The sequence below is a fragment of the Xiphias gladius genome, chromosome 22 (assembly GCF_016859285.1).
Source record: "Xiphias gladius isolate SHS-SW01 ecotype Sanya breed wild chromosome 22, ASM1685928v1, whole genome shotgun sequence".
Classification (NCBI taxonomy): domain Eukaryota; kingdom Metazoa; phylum Chordata; class Actinopteri; order Istiophoriformes; family Xiphiidae; genus Xiphias; species Xiphias gladius.
The window spans coordinates 9402645-9428099 of NC_053421.1; the positions used below are offsets into that span (position 1 = coordinate 9402645).

Sequence of the window (25455 nt, forward strand, 5' to 3'; positions counted from 1 at the left end):
ATATACTTGAACTTTATTTATAAAGAAATTTGTTCTACAGTAAGATCTTTCTTTTTCAGCTTTCGCTGAGAAAAGAACATACAGACATTGCATGACAAACAACACCCAGGCCAGTGATATGTAACACACCGAAGCTTTCAAAATACAGAGCCAGAGCCACTGGGTGAGCAACTGGCTGTGTCAGCCATATTGGCTCCACTGTTGCTAATTTTCTGCTGATTTTGTGAGAAGCTGTGCACTCCTGTTCAGCTGGAATAAAGAAGAGGCCTTCCCTCTGTAGTGTGCACTCTCAGATCAGAGACCCTTTAATGACAGGCAGGCTCACTCTTTGTCTTTTTTTTTTACTTGTTCAGCACAAGCTTCACAAAGCCAAATCTCTCCTTCGCTGAGTATTTTTGAAGCATAACTTAGTTAGTTTTTTTAAAATGCAATTCTATGTTAGCATACTTTTAGGAGGGTTAGAGTGTTAGTGCATATTTACAGCCAACAATTCTGCTGTGGGGGCAGCAGTATTTCTCCCATCGTGCAATCAGACAAATCACTTTAAATGGCAGAACTGACAATCATTTGTTATTTGAATACAAATTGTAAAACTCTTTTTGGATAATACTTGAAGTCTGCGTGTGTGGTGAAGCAACACTGAAAGGAGGCTGAACTCTTAAGGCATCAAAGTTGAAAAATATTTTACATTAAAAAAAATGTCGATTTTTGATGTATGATAACATAAGAAGCAAATCACAAACAAAAAATGTTGATGAAACATGAATCTTTGGAAAGTTGTAGTGATTACTCTCTCCAGTGTTGGAGAGTAATGGACTACATGTAAAGGCCTGCTGCACTCTCTTTACAATTAGTGGCCAACTACTTTTGAAAATAATATCAATAACTTTTTAAAGGTCTTTTAGCCATTCAGGTGTCTTCGGGGTTACACATTTCCAATGAAAATGGTTGTCGATGGCCAGTAATGTTCCTGACGTGGTCTGATTACCTGATGCAGAGTATGGGGACTAGAGATATAGGAAAGATGCTGAAACAGATTATTAGGAACTGACAGCCACCAAAACCACTGCATAGACAATGAAGAGGACCAAGGCCCCAATACCGAGTCCCAGGGCCACGTGGTTCAGTGTCCTGGCGATCCTGCTGCACCGCTCTGCTGTTATCTGGTCCCCAGAGTGGTTGGCTTCACGGGCCTAAAGTTGAGAACAAATATTTAGTAAATGAGTGAGGGTAAAAAACAAAATATTCTGTTAAAAAAAAAAGAAAAAATAAATCTAACTAATGTTCTTTCAACTTTAAAAAAAAAAAAAGTTAGATTGGTGTACCAGAAATATGCATCAGATTATCAAAGTATGTAGTATTATAAGGGCCTCATCTGCAGTAATACCGCATTTCACTCTAACATACTGAGTTTAAAGCAAGCCTATGTAACTTGCTAAACAGCAAAGAGAAGGGCTATAAAGTTGGCAGTCCAACTCAGTAATGTAACCAATTTGTAGTTTGCTAACATTCGCCAACATTAGACACTATACACTACTGGTCATACCACACCACATGCAGCTGAAGCAAAAAATCCCCCGAGTGTATTGAAATGAAAAAGGGTAGGTAGATATGACAATCTTGTTAGCAAACAGTTGCCTTATCATTCATCTTGAGTAATGTTTCTGGCCACCTGGTGAATGTAATACCAATATTCACTCTCCTTTAGCTCAGTTTTTGGTCTCCACAAACATAGCTTAAAGTTGGCTTTTTCAGCCTTTTCCCAGAAAACAACATCCTGCTTTGGCCAATAGCTACTCTGATCAAAGCGGAGAGACCGAACCAAAACAGTAAAGTTGTGGACTGGATAACCAAAACAAAGAGCTGAAAGATGCTAAAACTCTTCGTAGAACTGAGGGGAACTGCAAAGTCAGGAGATAATCCTCTGCTGGTTTGTCAATTCATGTGGCAACTTTCACACAGAAGCAGTCAGTTGATTCATTGTTAATATAAAGATATTGATCACAGCCTCTTTAAATAGAATTAAATGAATGTTTCATATTTTGACAGTTAAAAAGGGGAAACATGTAGTATTGGCAAGAATACCATACAGGTTGCTTAGTTTTTATAACAACATTAGTATGATGGAGCGTCCACAATGATATAGTGTGGACATGAAACATTACTGATGATGTAGTAGCAACATGGATGCATTTAAAAATGCATCTTTTTCTCTCAACTCCGGTCCTGCATCTATACAAAGTGTTTTTATTTGCCACCAGCCAGTCACAGATATGATCAAGGACTAACAGGCAGCCATACTTCAAATCTGTCACAGAAACAGAAAGATAGTGTAAATCAGCAGGATAACCTGCATTGCCTGTGCTTTAGTTAGAAGTGAAACAACAGATGTTTAACTTGCTGAAACCAGGCCGACTATCCAGCCATTTTTGTAAAAACTGTAGTAGTACTGCCTGTAGTATCAGCTCAAACTGACTTACTACCAAATGTGGCTGTGATACACACAGTAATGCTGTTCGCCAACTACTGTTCTTTTGGTAAATTGTAATTTGTGAGATTTACAAAGCACGTTTTGCTTAGGGCTTATGGCACAGAATATAATGATTGCATACCACATTAATGCACACCTTCCCTTTTCATACAAAACAAACTCAGGAAATGAGTCCAGCTTTAATCACTTATTCATTTAAACAATTTAAGTACCCTGCGGTATGTAGATGAAGGAGGAAGCAGGGTTTCAGATAGTAAGTGACACATGCTGTGACAATAAAACTGAACCACAACAATGGGAGCAATTTCTGTAAAAGGACATACAAAGATTGTTTTATTAAAAAAAATGATAAATGAAGTTACACTGGTCAGGTAATTTTATAAAAACCTACTACGCTATTAGATTTGAGCATAAAGCTCTTTAATGAGAGACCAGCCCACGGTCTTAATCAAATCACACTCTTACTCAAACACCCCTATTACATCTCTGTGTGTACTGTCGTGGAAATGGCATGAATCTCTTCAATAGTAAACACACAAAACACTGTGGTAGATGTGTATAAAAATATATATTGTACAACATAGTGGAATGTTCACTTTCAAAAGCGGAGTGTCAGTGGACATTCCCCCGAAAAAACAATGAAGCCTCCCTTTTATACCATTCAAGGGAACAAAGAAACCCCTGTCCTATCGGCTTAGCTGATTTTAAACCATGACAGATTTATAGCTTATATCTGAAAGAACTCAGCCTCACATACATCAGCTGGAAAGAACACACTAACATGTGCCACAGGATACTTTATAAAACATTATAAAACTCATCAGCTCATAATAGAAAAAAACACATTCGTTCTCATTCATTCTATAAAATGAATTCCTAGCATGGATAAAAATATTATAACTCCTAATTTTATAATGTTACAGAACTACACCATATACTATACTTTCACAGTATTTGCAGTTCTGTCCTCTTTGTCATGCAGATATTGTCCAAATCCACTGTCCTTTACATTTTAAATGCGGCTCAAGTAAGATTTTCTTTTTTTCTATTTGAGTGCCATCCAGACTAGTAGATGTTTGAGCTTAGCTGCCCTGTATATATTTCAAGCATGACACAATAAGGCCTTACTGTAACTTTTGCGTCATCTTAAATGTTAAAGAAAGGTTAAAGAAAGCTACAGCCAGAAGTGGGTTAGCTCATCTTAGCATGCCGACTCGAAGCAGGAGGACATGCCTAGCCTGGCTCTGTCCAAAGGTAACAAGTCACTCTTAGGTCTTTGTACGGATTAAACAATAACTAGTTCATCAGTGAGCTTTAGAGGTGCTGGAAGTCAGATTTTGTTACCTTTGGACAGAGTCAGGCTAGCTGTTCAGCCCGGCTCCCACTGTTGAAGCTAAACTAAGATAATGGTCTCCTGACTGGCTTCATAATAGCTTTGTTCGTATTTTTCCAAAAATGTCAAACTACTCCTTTAAGACAGACACACACTTATTTTTGTTCTCATCTAATTTCCTCCTCTTTGAATTTTTTTTGGCTTCTGAAGGGGGGCATGCCACAAAAAGTTGAAGAACCCCTGAACTACACTAGGTTACTGTATTTGTCACTTCCGAACGGTTAAAAGCTAATGGTCATTAGGCATGAGAGCATCTTTGAAGACTGAAACCTGACAAAGGACGATTGTACATCATCTTCATAACACCAAGTGGATCATGAATCTGCCACGGCCACTTCACTTGTTCTCATCTTCTTAAACATCCAGTTGCTTCCAGTAAATTAAAAATCTAAACATAATTTGTGATGTTTCAAGAAAATTAGACAGCTCAATTACTTTGTGCAAACAAGAGCGATTCTTTCCCGAAACTTGAATCAGGGAAAGATGCTGTCTGGAGCTGTTCCCAGTGACTGCAGTGGTTCCCATCACTAAAAGCTTCATTGTGTTTAATCCATACAATTCCTTTACTGTTAAATGTATTTTCTGTACTGTAAAAAAACAACCGATACTATGTGAGATTTACACGTAGCTGGTTTACTGAATCTTGAGGGGCCACATGATATTGCGACTTCCCCTCCCACTCTGTTTGGGGCTCCTTGTGTGTGTTTTTCCTGTTCCGGCAGGATGCAGTCAAAGTGGCAGAGGTGTGTCCAGACGGAGGATGAGCTACATCTGAAGCAACTCCTCCTGATTGCTAGCTTATATAAGAGGGCTGGGTATGCCACTTTTCTCTCTCTCTCTCCTCCTAGCAAGCAGCATTTTGGGTTTGGTTGCATGTTCAGGTTTTTGTTTCATTTTACTTTATCCTTTGCTTACACTACACTGTTACACATTCATGCACTCCCCTCGTTACTCATACATTGGACCTACATATCTTCCAGTAAATTTGTGTGTTGTTTAATATTAGTCAAATAAATTTGTTTTACTTTAATCCTTGGTTATTGGTGTGGTCTCTCATGTTTGGTCTTGAATTTTAGCTGGTTCATGACTATGAAATTCAGCTAGTAGATAAAATGTGTTTTATATATACTTTGGTCACATCTACTCTCAATGCCTTGATTTAGCCCCAAAAAATGTTTCCTACTAATAATGATTAAACTCAACTATAATCATATAAGCCCCTCAAATTGGGTCAATTTTAGGGGCTGTCATTCTCCTTCTAGATTTTTACATGGCTCAGTCTCATTATAGTTAGTGATGATGAAATACAGCAAACGTGTTCGACTGAATTTTGAGGCAAAGTAATCCACGACATCATGAAATCTGTTACAATTTGATGCACGAAACGTAGCAATATTTCTGTATCAGTAAGTCTCTGACCCTCTCCCCACTGCTCAGAGGTCAGCTGCTAGGCAGCAGCGTGGAGCTGGTATTCAGTGCATTGTTAAAGGTCTTTTTCACAGGGCAAGTACTTGTGGTCAGTGGCTTTCAAAATACTGTGTGTGGTATGTCACTGCTATGTAAAGTATGGATGTACACAGTGAAGTTGTGGAAAATCCCCAAATTGCCCTGAAAAACTGTTGAAATCTCGATAACTTTCAGTTTTTGCTGGCGTTTTTCTTAAATTCCATTTTAGAGAAAAAACCCCAGTCAGTCAGAGACCAACAGAAACAGTCTGTGGTGAGTGCCTTCTGACACTTGCAACAACTACTGTATAATTGTTTCGCAGTTGAATATCAGAAGGTAAAAATATCTTTATTTTAGACATCTGGCACAAATAGTGGCTGTGTTCAGTATGATGCTGTAAAAAAAACTAAAAACAAAAGGGCTATCAATTAATAGCCCTTTGCATGCAGAGAAAATTACCACTTGAGCCAAAAAAAAAACCCTGAAAACTTGCATTTTTGATTTAAGAATAAAGCATATTCATATAAAACTATAACTCATGCTGTAACTCTGAAAGGCATGTCTTGGCTCTTTCAACTCGACTCTTGAATGTACAATTCACATGCTATCTCACTACAACTATTACAAGACTGCAGAAAAAATCAAACATTTAAATGTCAACATTTTAAATGTCAATAAACCCAGCGGAACAATTATACTGAGTGACATTATCACAGCTGAGTTAGTATGTGTCTGGTATTTAACCTTCCCTCTACACCAAAGTAGCTGATATATGATAACAGTCAGAAACACTCAGCACCGCTCTGCTGGTAGCTCTAAGATTAAAATATGTACACCCCGTTATCACGTAAATACTCCAACTAATGTGGGCCAATGCTCTACATAAGATAAGTTTTTCCTCAAGCTATGAAACTAAGAAGCCTTATTCATTTAAGGTCAGGTCAACGTCATTTATAAAGCACAACATCAGAAATTCAGCACCCTCTATACTTACAAATTTGATTCAGATAAATAATAATTACAAAACTACAACAAATTTATATTTGGAATAATAAATTGAGCTTTTCTTCCATGACAATTCTTCATAGGGAACATCTAGGTAATTACTAGAAAAATTAAGCATAACTAAAGACTTCTTTAACAGGGGACTCAGGGGTAGAAGGGAAGAGAGACAACAGCAGAGGAGGGATCCATCTCTTATTTACATCTCTGCATAAAAGAAGTGAAAGAAATCTAGAAATTATGGACATAAAAATTAAAGAATGGCTATTGAAGCTCCATGGAAGAATACAGAATTTTCTTAAATGCCATGTAAAGAAAGTTTGATATTGTAGGATTTGTTACTGAAAGCTGTTTTATTCAATAAAGGAAAATCTCTTGACTTGGAGGCATATAAAAGCTCCTAAGATACTCCTGCGGAATTGCTGCTTGAATGCGTCTCCCATATCCTGCTAGCCCTAAATGACTGATGCACTTGTGCTTAAATTGTATTTGATGCTTGTTGGCTCAGCCTTCTTGCTGCCGCTCAGTTGGCTGCCTGACTATCTTCTTTCCTGTGAGTGCGTCTGTCTCGTCGTCAGTGTGTCTGTCTGTGGTTGTCTGTCTTCTTCCTCTTCGCAAAATTAGTCTGAGTCATTGTTAAGAGAGATGGGTAGGAGATGGCAGGGGGGCTGATATTTGTGAGAAAATCGCAGAGAGCAGAACTGAATAGAGCTGATGAAAGAGAGGATGGAACAGATATCAAAAGCCTGCAGGGCCTTTCTCACACACCATGAGACAAGTCTGCTAATTCAACACGGTAACATTTAGGGCTTGATATTGGCACTGATTCAATTTGATTTCATTTCAATTCAAAAAATTCAGAATTTTTGATGATTCAGTTACACCAGATCAATAGCAATGATACCTAAAGGCGAGACACTACAGGCAAAAACATGCATTGGTCAATTTTGAGCTTAGTTATTTTGCTGAGTTATTTTGCTACCATAACATGTCCTCTTTCAGACTAGTAGAAAGAAAACGTCCAAAATACATATTTAGGTGTTTATTTTACACATTTTTATTTTATCATATATACATATCATCTTTGAGCAAGAAATCTCCACTTCAGTAGCACTTACATGCACAAAACTTCCCAGTTTTATTCCTATCTATATTCTGAGGGTTTTTCAGAGGGGTTTGTTCATATATCATTCACAACCTGACTCTAAAAACATGGTGAAAATAGATTTTTTTATGGCTCTTGACAGTATTTTCTGATTTATGGGGTGATAAAAAGAGATATCCAAAATCACCTCTGTAATATGTCAACAAAATAAAACCAGAATTTTTAATACAAAACTTATAAGTTGACATCTATTAGTTAAAATTTTACCCTATTCACCTGTAGTGTCTTGCCTAAAGAATTTATTTAAAATTTCTTCTACATTCAACAAGTGAGCTGCGCTGTTGTTTCCTTGAATATAAATTTGTGCCCATTATTGGCACATTTCCTGGTTATAAAACTGGACCAAGGATTTCTTTTCCTTGGCAAAAACAAAATGACTAAAACACGATACATTATATATGTTTTAGGCCAACATGTACAAAACAGTTGACTAAGAGTAATAAAACCTTGCACCCTGATAAGGGCATTATGATTATGTATATTTTAAAAAATAAACACTGTCCCATACAAGTACACAAAGTGTGTCAGTAACAGATGTACAGATGTCAACTTTGATGATCACTTTGAGCACACACAGGACAGAAACTGAAAGTCAAGTCTTCAACAAACGTCAGAGAGACGTCAGATCAGTGTGAAGAGTCTTTTTTTTTTTTTCGTAGATGTCGTAGAGTCAGCTAACCATCCCGAGTCACGACAGTCCTGTAAACTGCTGCGGGTCCTCATAGACTCTAACTATTCACGTCACAGTTTACAGGACTGTTGTGACTCAAGGCGGCTAAAATAGCCAGCTATCACCTGCGTTACTTTTTAACTTAAATATACACATTTTGTGCACGTTGTAATAACTCCATTTCCTCAGAGTAGACATTCTATACGTCATGCGGCACTAAATGAACCACTTACAACAAGTAACCACTGCATACTGCAGACGTACATGTTTACTGTGAAAATGCACAAATGCAAGGATTAATCTTTTGGATTTTTAGACTCACGATCTTTATTATTCAAATAAAGATCTTGACTAATTGAAAATCGACTTTTTAACCCAGCTCTGGTAAAATTTCTGTCACACACTCAAACACGTTTTTTTTGCATCTGCAACTGACTCTGTCATTCACCAAACACTCTTACCATCACTTTGACCATTTGCTGGAACATTTCATGACACCTCGACCGAATATCCCCAACCTCTAACCTTCACTCCCATGGTGTGACCTCTGACTCAGCTCTGATCCTTCATCTGATTGGCTGATGGCAAAGTCAATGGTGGAAATGAATCACACTCTGTGCCACTGCTCTCTGTGTCTCTGGCTGACACACACATACCTATTTTCATACTAAAGACAGTTACATACAGATGCAGAAACAGAGGCTGTGTGTCCTGCTGGTATTTTTTAGGTAACCAGGGCTCATGGGGCTGCTATTGTTTAGGCTAAACAGGCATAGCCTCAAGGCTGCAGCCTATTTCAGGGACGCCTGCCTTTTTAAAGTGAGCTCTGTGTGATTTTTAACTTCAAAGGTCCACTAGGAAGGGCTTTAAAATCCCCCATCTGGGATTTATTATAGTCTGGCTTTCTGATGTCAGAGCCACCTGGGGGCACGAGCTTGTGCCTGTTGCTTGCCCCCAAGAGAAAAAGAGACACTACATTATTAGCAGGGCTGAGACACTGGATATATGGAAACACTGATCGTGACAGGTCAGTTGTCACAGCGATTCATAGCTAGGATGAGTGGATGGCTTGTTTCAATTTAAAGCTGCACCAATCGATATTTTTGTGGTAATAATGGATCATATTACTATTTGTAATGTAAAAGGGGTTGCTCACACTGATGTGCCCACAGAAAATTTTCACCAGACTCTGCAGTTGCCCTTTTGGTTTTTTTCAGAGCTCTGTTTTCTGGCCTGCAATCAATCTGCTTTCCAGCTGCAGCAGGCAGCTGTTTTCAGTGACAAAGCTCTGAAACAAACTGTACCCTATCTATAAAGCACCTAATGACACAAAGTCAAAGTTGGCAACTAGCGAGGGGAACATAATGGAATATTTAGCAGCCAACAGTTAATACTGGACTTCAATTCATTAGGACAGAAATGTAAGTCCAGTATTAAATCCGTGTCTCCACATGAGCGCTAGTGTTGTTCAATATCTACTGAATGTGTAAACAGGCAACTGTTTGCCAGCACATTAGCCATAAACTCTCTACAATGTGATAAAATGTCAATGTTGTGTTTACAGCATTGGCAGTGGTCAAGCTTACATAACTTCAGTCAGATTAAAGCTACAATTGAAATTTAACATTAGTTTTGCCCAACTGAAATGCTCAGATGAAGAGCTGAGTCTGGTTATTCCTGTTCTGCAGAATCTCAAACCCCCAACACACATGATCAGGGTAAGCACTGCCATCCTGTTGTGGTTAGGTAGTTTGTCATATTGAGCTGGGGAAAAACCTGCTGAACAAATATTTACATTAACTGTGATCACAGCTACAGTACGTGATAATTTAGCATTTCAAATTGCCTTCAACTGTAACACAGAATACATTTATATTGAGATACAGGTTACTTGTTTTGAACTTAACTAGAGCTTTCTTCAAGATCAATCAAGATCAGGAGACTTTGCTTTGGCTGACATTTTCCTTAAAGCCTGCAGTGTTGTGATGGTGTATTCCATTTACGTCCTCTCCCAGCACATGCTGCAGAGTACTTGATGACCTTGCAGCCATTTTGACTGGCAGGCAACAGGTGTTTGCCCTCATGTTGTTCTCTGCAGCTCAGTGGTTTAACACAAAGCTGCCTACGCTGGGACTTGAATCCCTACAGCTGGCAGCGTAACATCATGCAATGCTCTAGAAAAACAACGCTTTCTTTAATGTTATCATTTTTGGACTCATCGTGATAGTTAGCCGGTTTTAGATGGCTGTGTTCAATCTCTCATCCACAGTGCACTTGCCAGGTGGAATTATGAAATGGAAACGTTGAGAAATGAGAAATTATGAAAGTTCAATGATGGAAAAGCTGATAATGGACAACCGTTTGCTAACCGGCAAACTTAGTCTGGTCACTCAGCTCAGCAGGGAGCTCTGATATGTTCATTCATGGTAAAATGCCTGGTTGTTATGATAAGTGTAACATGTGTGACTAGTTATAGCTGCCTTGTAGACCATGATTGTAAGACAGTTCACATTTGTTTGTTTACATTCACTTGTTCTTGGTAGAAAAATCCTTTTCAAATTAAAATGCTATTTTCAATGTGAAATATTTAATCTATAATGTGTAATAAGCAATTTTCCTATACTTTTTGATGATAATTTTTAGTATTCTTGTGGCAGAGGGGTTCTGCAGAATGACAAGAAGTGCTGTTCATGGCTTCACACTGTAAGCACCCCTCCCAGTTACTGTCTGGGTGTTCATCCACTGTCAATAAGAGCTAAGCTGTGACGAAAAGCTGATGTTTTGGGAAACAAAGGACTGTTTGATGATGCTGCCATAGAAGTGAGGAGTGGCTTGACAGTAGAGACAGAGTGCTGATATCTAACCCTGACAAAAGCATCACTTGTCTGGTCACTCCAGTGTTCAGCATTGCAACTCTCCACATCTCATCCTGGGTCCAACAGAAAAGCTTTCTCATTTATTAGACATTTACAAAGTAATATAATGTTTTTCAGCAGAAAAGACTTAACATGGGAAATATGAACTTGAAATTAAAGATGAAAAATACGAACTTGAATATCTACTGAATTCTCGATAGCCTAAGTCACTTTTGCTCTCTTGTCCATTGTCTTTTTAATACCGGAGAGAGAATGTTAAGTGGGACAGATGCCAGGAGCCAGCTTTATATCTCTCCACCACACCCAGTCTCCTCTTCTTTTATTACCACTTTATCTCATTTCCATTTCTGCCTCTCTCTGTTTCATTTTCCAGCTATAAACTCTCAAATTGACGCAAGAACACACACTTTGACACACACAACCCAAAATATGGCTGTCTCTTGAACTGTCTCCCAAAAACTTTCATCTCCCACTCTCTCTTTCTGTCCCTCTTTTTCCTGTCTTTCTTCACTGCCAGTCTCAGAGTCTTTGTCGCTTTCTCTCATTACTTCCCCTCTCTTCTTTCCTCTGAATCTCTCTAGGCTCCATCTCCTCCCAGTTCATCCAGCTCCCTCATTATGTAGCCACATAAGAGAATAGTAGAGACACAATGAGCCATCCACTCCCATCGATTTATAAAGAACGGCTCGGTAGAAGATTGGGGAGGAACACTAACAAGCACTGTTCCCTTTCCCTCCTCTCTGGCACTACTTCTCTTTCGTTTTTCAAGGAAAATCAAGCAAGAGTCTCTATACTGCCAGACTGATTAGATCCTCATGACCATGTGATGGCCACCATTCATGCTATTTAAAATGCTATTTACAGATACAGGCATTCACTGAAATTATTCAGTAAAACTTAAACGTTAGTGTTTGTGAGTGGAACTGCAGTGAAGACAGAACTGCATACTATGGAGCATGTAATATAACACCATAATTATGTAAATATTACATAGTGAAAAAAAACATTTCCATGAGCAATAACAAACCAGGAAAAAATAAGGGGTTTAGGAATGCTATACGCAACAAATACAGCGAGAAAGTCTTACCAGAAATTCGGAAACATTAGATAACTTCCTGCTCGTTAGCCTCTTTCATACTTTGTAGTGAGTACTTCATAAGACTCATTTGGTCATGTACTGAAAGAGAATTTACAATGTGATATGAACAGAATGAGGCCATGAAGATCCAACAAACAAAAGTCTCAGAATACTGGGTTGCTGTTTCTGAAGGGAGATTCTAACATTTAGGTTGCAGCAGGTTGGTGTTTGTGCATTTTCAGTGTTCCATCAAACTTCTTGGCTTGGCCTATAGAAGTGTTTGAGTGGGAGTGGGCTTATTCACATCAGAGAATGTGGGATGTGGGTGGGCAACTTTTCTGTTTGCCAGACATTTTACTGAAACAGAGGGATGGCAGAAAGTGTGACGGAGAACTACATTAGCGACAGGAACACCGAGACGTACAGACGACAACAGTGGTCCAAGTCTGCCTTTCAGGAAACACAACGGGAACATGATGTTAAGTCACTCATGTTGCTGCACTGAGGATCAACAAATGATTTTCAACTTTTTAACAAACTGGGATTCATTCTACTGTTGATTACAGTGTAAACCCCCTATATCCTTGTATTTTCCAGGAATACATGAGGTTCACATTTTTTGTTTTGAGTGAAATATCTGGACCATGACTGGACGGATTGCTATGAAATATTATAGAGATATTCAAGGTCCCTAGATGGCAAATTCGAATAATTTGGTGATTCCTTAACTTCTCATCTAGTGCCGTCATTATGCCAAAATTTTACTTCAACCAATACTTCGGTTAAAGACCAAATACTTACAATAAGAACTAGTGACACTCACATCAGCCTCAGCTGTACTAATAATAGGGTGAATATTACCTGCTAAAAAGAGTCTTGGTTACTGTTTTATTAAAAAGAACTAAAAACATGACCACATAATGTAATAAATAAGAAAAAATATCATCAGAAATTTAGAATAAACCATTTTATGACTAATTATATTGTAATAGGGCAATAAATGTTTCAACCCGTGTTAAATATAAACCTTTTATTTGTTAGACATATACATTTCCATGACACCTGCTATGATAACCTAAAGCTTTAATAAAACTCCCAACTTATCACACAATCAGCTCTTCCAGTCAACCTGCAGCCACTCACCTCAGAAGTGCATTCAATTTAACAGTATTAGTCTCATCTCCCAACATCCAGTCAGAGTTGTGTAAATGCATCTTTGAAACAATCTGTTACGGCTGTGCACATTACAGACAGGTTCTTACAGTACGTACATGGCTTTGTACTGTAACAGATACTTTTTATGGTATCTGTTCTTGTCCCAGACTACCAAACTACCAACTGAAAATTATCTCCATTAATTCTGCACTGTTCATTGAATATGGAAGCAGCTATTTTGAAATGTGATGCAAATAAACTGCAAGAATACACTTTGGTAACAGAATACATTATATCTTTTCAGCTGACATTTCACTGTCCTTTTTAGAGAGTTTATCTATTTTTTGATGGCACTTAAGGTCAAAATACTAGTATTCAGTACTAGTATTCAGACCCCTTGACTTTTCTCACAATTGATTATGCTAAAATCATTTCAATTCATTTTTCCCTCAACAATCTACACTCAATAACCCATCATGACAAAGCCAAAACAGAATTTTAGAAATGTTTGCAAATTTATTAAAAAGGAAAAACTGAAATATCAAACTGACATAAGTATTCAGACCCTTCGCTATGACACTTGAAATTTAGCTCAAGTGCCTCCCATTTCTCTTGATTCTCTTTGAGATGTTTCTACACCTTGATTGGAGTCAACCTGTGCTAAATTCAATTGATTGGATATGATATGGAAAGGCACACACCTTTCTATATAAGGTCTCACAGCTGACAATGCATAACAAATCAAAAACCCAGCCATGAGGTCAAAGGAATTGCCTGCATAGATCAGAGAAAAAATTGTGTTGAGGCGCAGATCTGGGGAAGGCTACAGAAAAGATTCTGCTGCACTGAAGGTTCCCAAGAGCAAAGTGGCCTCCATAGTTCTTCAATGGAAGAAGTCTGGAATAACCAGGACTCTTCCTTGAGCTGGCAGCCCAGCCAAACTGAGCAATCGGGGGAGCAGGGCCTAGGTAAGATAGGTTACCAAGAACCCAATGGTCATCCTGGCTGAGCTCCAGAGATCCTTTGTGGAGATGGGAGAAGCTTCCAGATGTTTGACTACCAAACTCTAATCAGTTCATCTTTGAGTCCGAGTGAACGTTTGTGCAAAATTTGAGGAAATTCCCTGGAGACGGTCCTGAGATATCACGTTCACAAGAATGCGTGGAGGCATAAAAAGCCGCAGGCAACTATACAAATACATCATAAAGTAGAGTCACCTCCAGCCTTGAATAAATGCCTGATTATGCCTTAAAAAGTTGATCCCAGTTGTGATCCATTGATACTGTCACAATAAGTTGTTCGTACATTAAAAAAATGGAAGAAGTCCGGAATAACCACGTAGCATCCTGGAGATGGCCAGCTGGCGTAACTCAGCAATCCCGAGAGGAGGGCCTTGGTATGATAGGTGACCAAGCAACTACAGGACTCACAGACTGTGAGAAACAAGATACTCTGGTCTGATGAAACCAAGATCGAACTGTTCCGCCTCAATTCTATGCTTCCTCTCTTGAGGAAACCAGGCACCGCTCATCAGCTGCCCAATACCATCCCAACATTGAAGCGTGGTGGTGGCTGCATCATGATGTCAGGGTAAGGGAAAGGTGAACGGAGCAAAGTACAGAGATGTCCTTAATGAAAACCTGGTCCAGAGTGTTCAGGACCTCAGACTGGGCCGAAGGTTCACCTTCCAACAGGACAATGGCCCTAAGCACACAACCAAGACGACACAGGAGTGGCTTAGGGTGGACTCTGTGAATGTCCTTGAGTGGCCCAGCCAGAGTCCTGACTTGAACCCTATAAAACATAATAAATTTGCAACAATTTCAAAAATTGAAATTGAAAAGATTTTAGCATGATTTTAGTTGCAGGATGCAACATAATAAAATATGAAAAAAGTACAGGGGCTTGAATACTTTCTTAATGCACAGTAAGTGACTCTTGGACACTCATGCATGTTCTGTTTCAACACTGCTCTGCTTCTCATTCATGCAGCTAGAATCTCACAAAGTGAGTATGTAAAGGAATGGAACTGTTCTCTTAAGAAATAACTTGATCTGTGAAATGTTCTGTGTGTGTTTCAGTCTCCTGTTCAAATATCTGACTCTACAAGGCAATGTTATGGTGAACCCTGCAAAGGTCTTTGTCATTTCATAAATTTCACGTCTTATCACAAGATCTGAAGCAGCGAAAGTAACTGATGATAAGGATGCAATTTATGAAGAGTGAACTTGTTAGGATATATTCACTGAAAGCAAAGAAGCAAGATGATGAGACGAATGTTTTAAAGCAGGAAAGTGTCTGCCTGAGAAGTTATTATAAAGAGATCTGAATAATATTTGTGAAATATGTTGGACATTATATTACTGCAAAACCTGAAAGCATGTGATTTGCTGTATTGAAACAGGATGAGAGTTCAGGTTGAGTAACTTTTTAGAAAGAAAAGGAAGCTTGGGAGGGCACGGTAGCCAGACTGTAAGTAAATAAAGCAACAACTTAAATCATACTGGGGTTTTCCATGAGGTTTAACTTAAATGAGCTAAATCTGAATGTAAACCAACACTTAAGTTCTGTTTTTAACCTTTTGGGGGACATGTTATATCTTGCCATGTCTGTTCGACAGCCATGAGCAATTAAAGATTCAGTCTTTTCTGTAAAGTGCTAAACATCAGATAATTCTGTGAAAGTCCCCGTACTGAGCTGCAGAGATACATGCAGCAGCATTGTGTACTAACGTGTGTGGGATCCGACGTTACGATACGATGTTCCTGGACCAGTGATTTCTCAGAAGGACTGAGAACATGTTTTAATCAGGTGAAGGCCTCAGCATAGGTGAAGTAATGACAGAGTTGTTTTAATGTAATGCAGGAAAACAACAAACACAAATACCAATACTTTTCAGCTGTCATTAAAGCTGTTTTTTGGCAGTACTTAATGTCTTTTAATATGACCCTTTCAAAGGTTCAGTTCACCCAAATTAAAGAAAAAAAACATCAACAAATAATGAGTCTCTGTACAGATAACCAAAACTTTTTTAGTACTATAAGAAATATTAAAATGATTTTCTAGGAAGAAGTCAAATGTTCAGAATGTACAGTAAATAGTGTCTAAACACAAGCAGCTGACAAAATCTTTGCCTACAGAAAATAGTCCAAAATTAGTTAAAAAAAAAAATTAAACAAATTCTAAAATCAGTCAAAAAATTTTATTTGATGCCAGCATTTGTTATTTGATAGTTTCTGAAAACTACACACACAGTTCGGTCAGAACCAAAAAATACTAATGTGTGATACTTAGCCCTGCCTCTAGTGATATCTAGCAAGGCAGATTGTTTTGGTTTATTTGCACAGGTTTTCTGAGATTTGACATTTCTGCTACTACCTCAATACAACAGAAGAGAAAGGGATTTCTGGTTTGGTAGTCACAGGATATTTTGGATAACAGAATTCACTATTTTTATAGCGATTATTTCTTTGAGAGATAGTAGTTCTAGTGGAAACCGTTGACAGAGAGATTGAAATCTGTTGTGTAATTTTGGTGAACCATCCCGTTAAACCCCTCAGAATAATAAATATTTTATTTTTTCGCCCCTGAAGGGTTAGGGTCTAAAAGGCGCATTTAGACCATCATGAGATACTTCAATAAATGACTTCTAAATTTCACTAAATTCACTAAAACTGAAGCATTTTATTGTTATCCAGTTGATAAATAATGTGAATTACATATATTAAGTGAGCAATTAGTTGAAAAATAAAATATCAAAAACAATATTAGGTTTTATAAATAGTTTTTAATGTTATCTGGAACGTATTATTACATGGCTGGCCGATACGTGATATTTACTAAGCACCTGACATTTGAAACATTATACTGTATCTATTTAGTTCTAGATTTCCACATGTGTTGTGTTTTATAGTTTTATATAGCAGTATGTGCAGTGGACGAGAGAGAGGAGGTGGGCAGTGACGGAGTGCCACATACGGGTTAGCATACCCCAGTCTCATACTGCTGAAGACAGCTAACTCCTTCCAGTGACAGTTATACTCTGTCCTTCAAGAATAAATATCCGTAGCTCAGTTAAGACCCCACATAAATAAAGTGTTCCTTATGACTTCAGCTCCTGCCTCTTAATTACCAAATTCAGACTTTTCTTCAGTGTCATGAGTAGTCACGGGATTGTTGTCTGTCCAGCTATGGTAACAAGGCAAACAGGAACTGCTTGAAGCTAACAGATTCACCGAAATGTAAACGACTTTTGGCTAACAACAAGCAGGCTCAGCCAATTTTGGCTCATCACAGATCTATCAGTATTGGTTTATATGTTGCCTAATAAGAAAAAAATAACAGAAACTTGTAATATAGAAATGTAAAACATCCTCCCTTAAAAGGAAGCTGGACTGGTCAACATTACATCTTTTGCTTTTAATGCCTAAAGATTGGAACAGCTGGTCATCATAAACATACTGACTAAAGTTTGTTGACATCATCTTACATAACGTTCTACATGCTGAAGTTCATGTTTTCTGAACAGTTACTCGTTGTAGCTATTTGCAGTTGCATATGTACCAATATCATCAGTGCCAATAAAAAAAACAGGTGCCTATTTCACAGCTTTGTACATTTATGCTGTATCAGCTGAATTTATATGCACAATTATGTACAACCCATGTAGATTTTTCTATTTGAAGCAATGGTACAGTCATGAAAAAAGGAAGCCTTTGTTTTTTATAATACCATTCAGTATTGCCATAATATAGCTTTCTTCAATAATACTGGTATGTTTTTTATATAAAAGTGTCTTCATTCAGATTAGGTTCAAAACAATGTGCTGACGTTGAAGTGTCAATCTGCTGTTACCAAACCAAACTGTTAGTTGTGTGACTTTGTGTGAATCCTATATCAAATACCCTAGATGAGAAGAGTCACACAAACAAAGTACGGGTTAACTCCCTTTCCTTGCATCAGCATGCAGTCAGCTCAGTCCTGCAGCCTTGGGCCTCATACAGTATCTGCTCATTACTGTAAAAGCCCCCGAAGCAGAAACCACAAGGTTGCTGTCTGAGTGACTGCACCAAATTACAGTCAAACTACTCGGTTATAGATGCAGACGGACAGGACAGGACTTTTGCTCTGTACATATTAACCAACACCTGTTCATAAATAAAGAGCTGGAGAGGCCTTCCATGTAAACGGCAGTGCTGTCAAAGGCAGGTATGATATGTGCATGTGTGTTGCTTTCCATTGTCAAGGTGGATATTAAATGTGGGCTGAGTCTAAAAAGAGAGTATAACATCTGCTGCTGTAGAAGATATGCCACTGTACGCTGTCTGTCACCAGTACATACCCCTGACATACACAAAGACTAAACACACTATAATACCCTGACTTTGGGAGCAAATAAAGTACATCATTACACGGTTAAGTATATACAGCTTGCGTGTATGAGTATAATCAAGTATACAGGCTTTCAGGAAAATATCATCTTGCCTAGTTTCACTTTGTTTAAGCTCGAGCAACAATTGAATTCGGATGATGGTTTTTTTTGCAGTATGCAATCGAAACATTAAAGGGAAATGACCTGATCAAAGCTATTCCATGGTAACTTAAAAGCTTCAAAAAAGTCCACTTTCCATGTGTGAGGAAGACTCGAAAAAGTTTTAGGGCCTAACAAATTTTATATTTGGCTTTTAATTTGTTTGAAAATGTGTAGGAAGTCACACAAGGGTTTTTTCCACTCTGAGGGTTTAAAGTCGACCTTATGGAAACAATCAGCCAACTTTTCCTCTTAAACAAGTGTGTACTTCTTTTATGCCTATAAATGTTGTGAGTCACAGTGTAAAAACAAACTCGTTAACTTTTTGAATTACCTCACAAAACAAAAATACACGACTGCCTATAAATTGGAGAATAAATCCTACACTGAAGTGATGAATAACTTACTTGAGAAAATATTAAATGTAGTTTAGATACTTTTCTCAAGTATTAAAACTACAGTCCATGAATGGGGACCTCTGCCACTTTCAGCAACTCTCATTCACGTCCCCAAACTTAACACCCTTGCGTGCACACACCCACATCCATCCAACACACAAACGGATCTTGCTGTCCCCTGTATTAATTATTTCCAATTTCCTGTTCTATTTCTATAATATTTCCTGGCTTTTTAATAAAATGTTTACAATACAAGACTTCCAACTTATCACATCATATGGCCTACAGCTATAATGATTTAATACTACTTTGGCAGAGAAAATAGAAAACTCTTCAGCTAGCTATTCTTTAGCTGATTAATGGCCCTTTTTCATATTATATTTTAAAATGTGCACTCTTCAGCTGCAGGGTGGAATCTATATTGGCACAGTTGCAGAATTAAATGACTTGGATCTGGGTTTGGGGTAAATTTTGCTCTGTGTGTCAGTTTGTGAAGAATATACACTCACCAAACACTTTATTAGAAACACCTGTACACCTGCTTATTCATGCTATTATCCGATAGGCCAACCATGTGGCAGCAGTGCGATGCATAAAACCATGCAGATACAGGTCAGGAGCCTCGGTTAATGTTCACATCAAATAAAGAATGGGGGAAAAAATGTCATGAAAGTGACTTTGACTGTGGCATTATTGTTGGTGCCAGACCGGCTGGTTTGAGTCTTTCTCTGACTGCTGATCTCCTGGGATTTTCATGCAAAACAGTCTCTAGAATTTCTGCAGAATTGTGCCAAAAACATAAAACATCTAGTGAGCAGCAGTTCTGTAAATAGCAATGCCTTGTTGAGGAGAGAGGTCAGAGGAGAATGTCCAAACTGGTTGGAGCTAACAGAAAGGCTACAGTAACTCAGATAACCGTTCTTTACAACTTTGGTGGGCAGAAAAGCCTCTCAGAAAGCACAACACTTTGAACCTTGAGGTTGATGGGCTGCAACAGCTGAAGACAACGTCAGGCTCCACTCCAGTCAGCCAAGAACAGAAATCTGTGGCTGCAGTGGGCACAGGCTCACTAAAACCGGACAGTTGAAGACTGGAAAGATGTAGCCTGGTCTGATGAATCTGGATTTCTGCTGAGGTACGTAGATGGTAAGGTCACAATTTGACGTCAGCAGCATGAGTCCTTGGACCCAACCTGTCTCATGTCAACGGTCCAGACTGGTGGTGGTGGTTTACTGGTGCGGGGAATATTTTCTTGGCATGCTTTGGACCCCTGAATACCCATCAATCATCGTTTGAATGCCGCAGTATATCGGAGTATTGTTGCTGAACGTGCGCATCACTTTATAGCCACAATTTACCATCTTTTAACGGCTACTTCCAGCAGGATAATTCACTTCAGATACTTGGTGTTAGTGATCACTGCCCGATTGCATTCATTAGAAATGTGAAAACGAGGAAAACTAATTCACACGTAGCGGTCAGAAGAAACTTTTACTCAACATTTACTCAAGTCCATTCGCTGACACTCTCAAAATCCCTGTTCCTGAATTAGCTTTAAGTTATTTTACCAATGTTTTTAACTCAGATTAAAATAAGTATGCACCTTTTGAAGCACTAGATTACAAATAACACTGTGCTGTCCTTTTTTATCAATTCAACAAAAGCTTTTGGCACAGTTGACCAGTCTCCACATTTACAACTTCCTTCTTTGGGTTTTGATAATGCTAGCTGTCAGTGGTTTCGAATTATCTTTCCGATAGGTTGCAGTGTCAGGATTGGTCATTTTCAATCCTCTTTTCTCCCCATTACAAAGGGAGCTCCCCAAGACTCTGTCCTTTAACCAAGCTTATTTACTATTTATATAAGCGATATAACCTCTTCGTTGTACTATTTTAACTTCCATGTATATGCAGATGACACGGTCCTTTATTTTTGTGCAGATCCTATTCATGCTGCCACTTCAAACCTACAGCTATCATTAAACCTCCTTAAACCTTCATAACTTGAGACTGGTCCTAAACTGTGCAAAGACAAAATGGATGTTATTTTCAAATGCCAGAAATATTGACTATGGTAGCTTTGAAAATTTTTCTGTTAATAATGCCATAATAGAGAGAGTGCAATACTATAAATATCTAGCATTTATATCGATGAAAAAACTTTTAAAAGCAATATTGATATGCTGAGATTGATGTTGGGCTTTCTTTTTAGAGATAAGTCCTGTTTTCCTTTAATTACAAGAAAAAGAATTGTTGACACAGTTTTCCTCTCTGTATTGGATTACGGGGATGTTATTTATGAGCGGGCGACCAGTACCATCCTCAAACCTTTAGATGCAGTATGTAACTCCACATTAAGATTCCTCACTGGAGATAGTTGTTGGATGCACCATTGCCGACTTCACCAAAAACACAAGCCTGCCTGCTCTATCAGTGAGGAGGGATCAGTATTTATTCTTATTTATTTATAAAGCTACTTTACATAACCTTCCCCTGATCGCTCAGCCCTGCTGTCTTGGAATGTTGGCAGCCGTCATACCGGTTCACAGACATGGCTCACCCTGAAGGTGCCAAAAATTCTTACAGAGTTAGGAAGATCTGCTTTCTGTTACTGTGCCCCACAAACTTGGAATATGATTGGACAAAACATTAAGTTGACCTCACTAAAACTCCTGCAGTTCCAAGGTTTAATTGCTAATTATTATTGTCTTAATTATTTATATATTTGTCTCATTGTCAGTTCCTATACTTTTACTTTTAACATTGTTATTTTTACCTTGCTTTAATTGATATAGCAACGTATTCTTCTTTTATTTGATTTTAGTTGTGTCTGCATTTATTGTATGTCTGTACCACGGCACAATTGAATATGAAGGTTCTCCTTCATTGCGTCTACCAGGGTTTTAAATGTATTACATGCTAATGCAATCATGTCAACGTGGACCAGAATCCCAAAGGAGTGTTTCCAGCATCTTGTGGAGTCCAGGCCAAAGAGGCCAGCTGAGGCCCTACGCAGTATTAGTATGGTGTTGTTAAGAAAGTGCTCGGTGAGTGTAAATATGAGAGAATCAAACTCACGAAGATGGAGTAGATGAGGGCAGCAATTCCAAGTGGCAGGAAGCAGCACAGCATGGTGAAGATGGAGTAACACAAGTAGTCGTTGACTGGTTCGGCCAGCGGGCCTCGAGTCACGTACATTGTAGGCTGGTCAGTGACGGCGGCCTGCTGTGCTGGGTACTGATGACCCATTGGATACGGCTGTTGGCCATATTCTGCAAGCCCATAAGGTGGTGGAGGTCCAAAGCCCTGCAGGCCACAGACATGAAATACAGTTCTAACTCATTTTCAAGTAAAACAGAGGTCTGTAAAAAGTGGAGTGAAACTAAGAGGATGCCAAAAGAATAGGGGTGGGTGGTACGTATAGAAAAGTGGGAGGTTTCACAACAAGCTAAACTAAGATTTGGCCTGATGATGAAATTCAGATTTCAGATTTGACAGAAACAAGTCTCAGTGATTTGTGATCAAGCACAGAGGAAGGGGAACTTCATTGGATATTTCAGTGTGGGTTTACCAGTACTAATAGAGCTGTCCCTTACCTGCCTCCATTTTCACCATAAAGGAACAAAGTTTCTTGAATTGATTTTTTTGTGCTCTTAGTGACCACAGTGGTGACAGCAGTGGTCCCGTAGGCTTACATCCAACAGGCCATTAGGTCACGACCAGCGCAAATTAGAGCAGTTATTACTCGTTTCATTTTTTGTGCTAGTTCAACTTGGATATTTAGATTCTGCGGCCGTATAAAGCAGAAACTGCGATACTCTGTTTCTGAGTTTTATTAAACATTATCTTGATACGATCGAAGTTCACACGTCTAGTAAATAATTGACCAGATAAATTCAACTAAACTAAATAAATTCCGAAAACCCTTCTAAGACCAAAATGTTACAGTAAAAACAGTGAAAACCTTCATAAGAAAAGAAGAGTTCTTAAACGCCCCGCAAATAGAGGATTGATTTTGTAATAATTGCATCGGTAAATGAATGGAGCGCGGTTCAAACTGCTTTGCGAATTCTTCTTTTTCTATCCCACATTAACACAAATTAAGAGAGAGCTTTCGAAGAAAACTGTGTAAAAATATCTTGACATTGGCTTGCTATCGTGCAGGGCAGTGTTTACATAAGACAAAGGAACAGAGAAAAAGCATCCTATGAAATCTTGTAAAGCCACAGAGTTATTACTAACGTGTTATTTGTCTTTGTTCGCGATGCCCTGCGTTGGTATGCCTACCTGCGGATGTGGCGGGTAGCCCGGGCCAAACTGAGGGTACCCCGGGTTGTCATGGTAGGCCGGAGGGGGCACTTGGCCCGTGTAGGACTTCTCAGCAGCATATTCCTGTGGAGGAGCGCTCGGAGACTTGCTGGGGTCCATAACGCAACAGCTTGGTCTCTGGGCTTTCAGAAGAAAAAAAAAAAAAGAAAACCCCCCCTGGTCCACCGGAGTATTTAATGGTAAGTTTCCACCGCCGATTTAGGGCTTTCTCTAAGTTCACCCCTGCTGGTGCAAGACGAACTGTCCAGCTGCTGAGGTGCGATCAGATTTACTCATTAGTGTCAAGTGACGCAGAATAAATAGGAAACTTGCCGTCATTATTTTCAAATTAAAAGCACAAATCTAATTGGCCTCAGCGAAAATTCTTCAAACTCTTGGCAAAAGAAATATAAGCAGTCTAATTAATAGTTTATAAGTCTGGGGAAAATATAAATAAAAAACATTGATATGGCAGTTCTAAATGTAATTGCCGCTGTTGCTGTCAAGTTGCTGATTAAAACAGACTACTTAATCTATATAAAATAATTTGGAAGTTTGCCCTTACCTTTATAATCGGCATGTGCGTTTGCTGCATGCATATGATGTTGCTATTGATGTACAGAGATCCAAACTAATGCAAATATTGATATAAAGAATTCGAAGTGTACGGGAGTCATATTGTCAAAAATAAAAAAGAAAACACTGAAAAATGTGTTGTTTGTTTGTAATTATACTTCCGAATTGAATACACATTGCCATTGTTTTTAAACATCTTAGGCCTTTATTATTTTTTTTAAAACCAAATTCGTCTGTTTTCCGGTACTATTCTGGCTACCGACGGCTAACTTGATGTTGCTGTCTGAGCCAATAAATATAGAGGGAGGGGCCGAGGGTTGGGTCTCTCACTACATTAATTGGGAAACAAAACCCTGGAAGTGTTAGCCCTTCCTATTGTAATATGGGCTACGGCCGCCCCAAGTACATGTAGGCCCCTGGCCAAGGTGAACTCGTAGACAAGCGACCGGTCAAGTCACGCTTCTCCCCTCACCCGCCACGGGGTGCATTGCTAATGCTGACTTTGGAGAAACATCAAGGCGTGCAGACGGCTGGAGGACCATCTCACTGGGTGGACGAGTATGAACATGTAATGGAAAATGTATGCATACACATAAGAGTCCACTAGATGGCGCCAGAGCATTTCTAAAACCGACGAGCTCTCGGACACGCGGACACCGAAACATGTCAGAGCAGAGGAAGCACAGGTGCAGCTGCCTGAAACGGGAACAGTTACACCTGTGCGTCTCCTGTTACGACAAGTTCACTTCACTGAGTTTTTACGTCATATTTATACATATTTATATATATATATATATATATATATATATATATATTACTCTGCCTTGCATACTACTCATGGGTTTTTATCATGCTCAGGCTTTCATACACCCAAGACAAGACGTTTTGCTCTTGTCTTTATGCTTCGGTGCTTTGCAACTTCATTACTCTCGATATGAAGGGAGAATTACGTATGTTCTACCTGGGAAATGACAAAAACTAGAACTTACCATCCCTACATAGCTTTAGTCCCTCATTGACGTTTCAAAGCTGTCAAAAGAGGATGATTTGATGGCTACACGGGTTGCATTACCTCGTTTAATGTTTACAATTTCCGTATGTATCCTTCCTTGGGTTTGCCTGTTTCCGGGTCAGCAACGGCACAACCCACCCTCAACAAGTATCACTACGGCATCTCCGCTGCCTGTTGCTGACTGATCATCAGCTTCATTGCCGAACTAGGCCGCTTCATATGCCACCTGCACTCCCTTGCAGGTTTTTTGTGAATTAAAAGATCTTTTTTAATTCACTGTAGTAAGTTCTGACCACGGGTCAACAATACCCTTTCATCCAGTGGAAATGTGGCTAGGCTACTGGCTTACTGCAGTG

General features: G+C 38.9%; 1 protein-coding gene across 2 annotated transcripts; it reads right to left on the reverse strand.

Moving 5' to 3' along the window:
• LOC120783719 (proline-rich transmembrane protein 1-like) lies at positions 1-25160 on the reverse strand. Of its 2 annotated transcripts, XM_040116872.1 has the most exons (4): positions 25077-25160; positions 23491-23783; positions 22282-22509; positions 1-1193 (listed from the first exon to the last, which is right to left on the reverse strand). In XM_040116872.1, the coding sequence occupies exons 2-4, from the start codon at positions 23629-23631 to the stop codon at positions 1041-1043; spliced, it is 522 nt and encodes a 173-aa protein (XP_039972806.1). In that variant the 5' UTR covers positions 23632-23783; positions 25077-25160; the 3' UTR covers positions 1-1040. The 2 variants fall into 2 exon arrangements, with proteins under 2 accessions (XP_039972806.1, XP_039972807.1); XM_040116873.1 differs by lacking the exon at positions 25077-25160 and having other exon boundaries at positions 23491-23795.
• Positions 25161-25455: the final 295 nt, after the last annotated feature.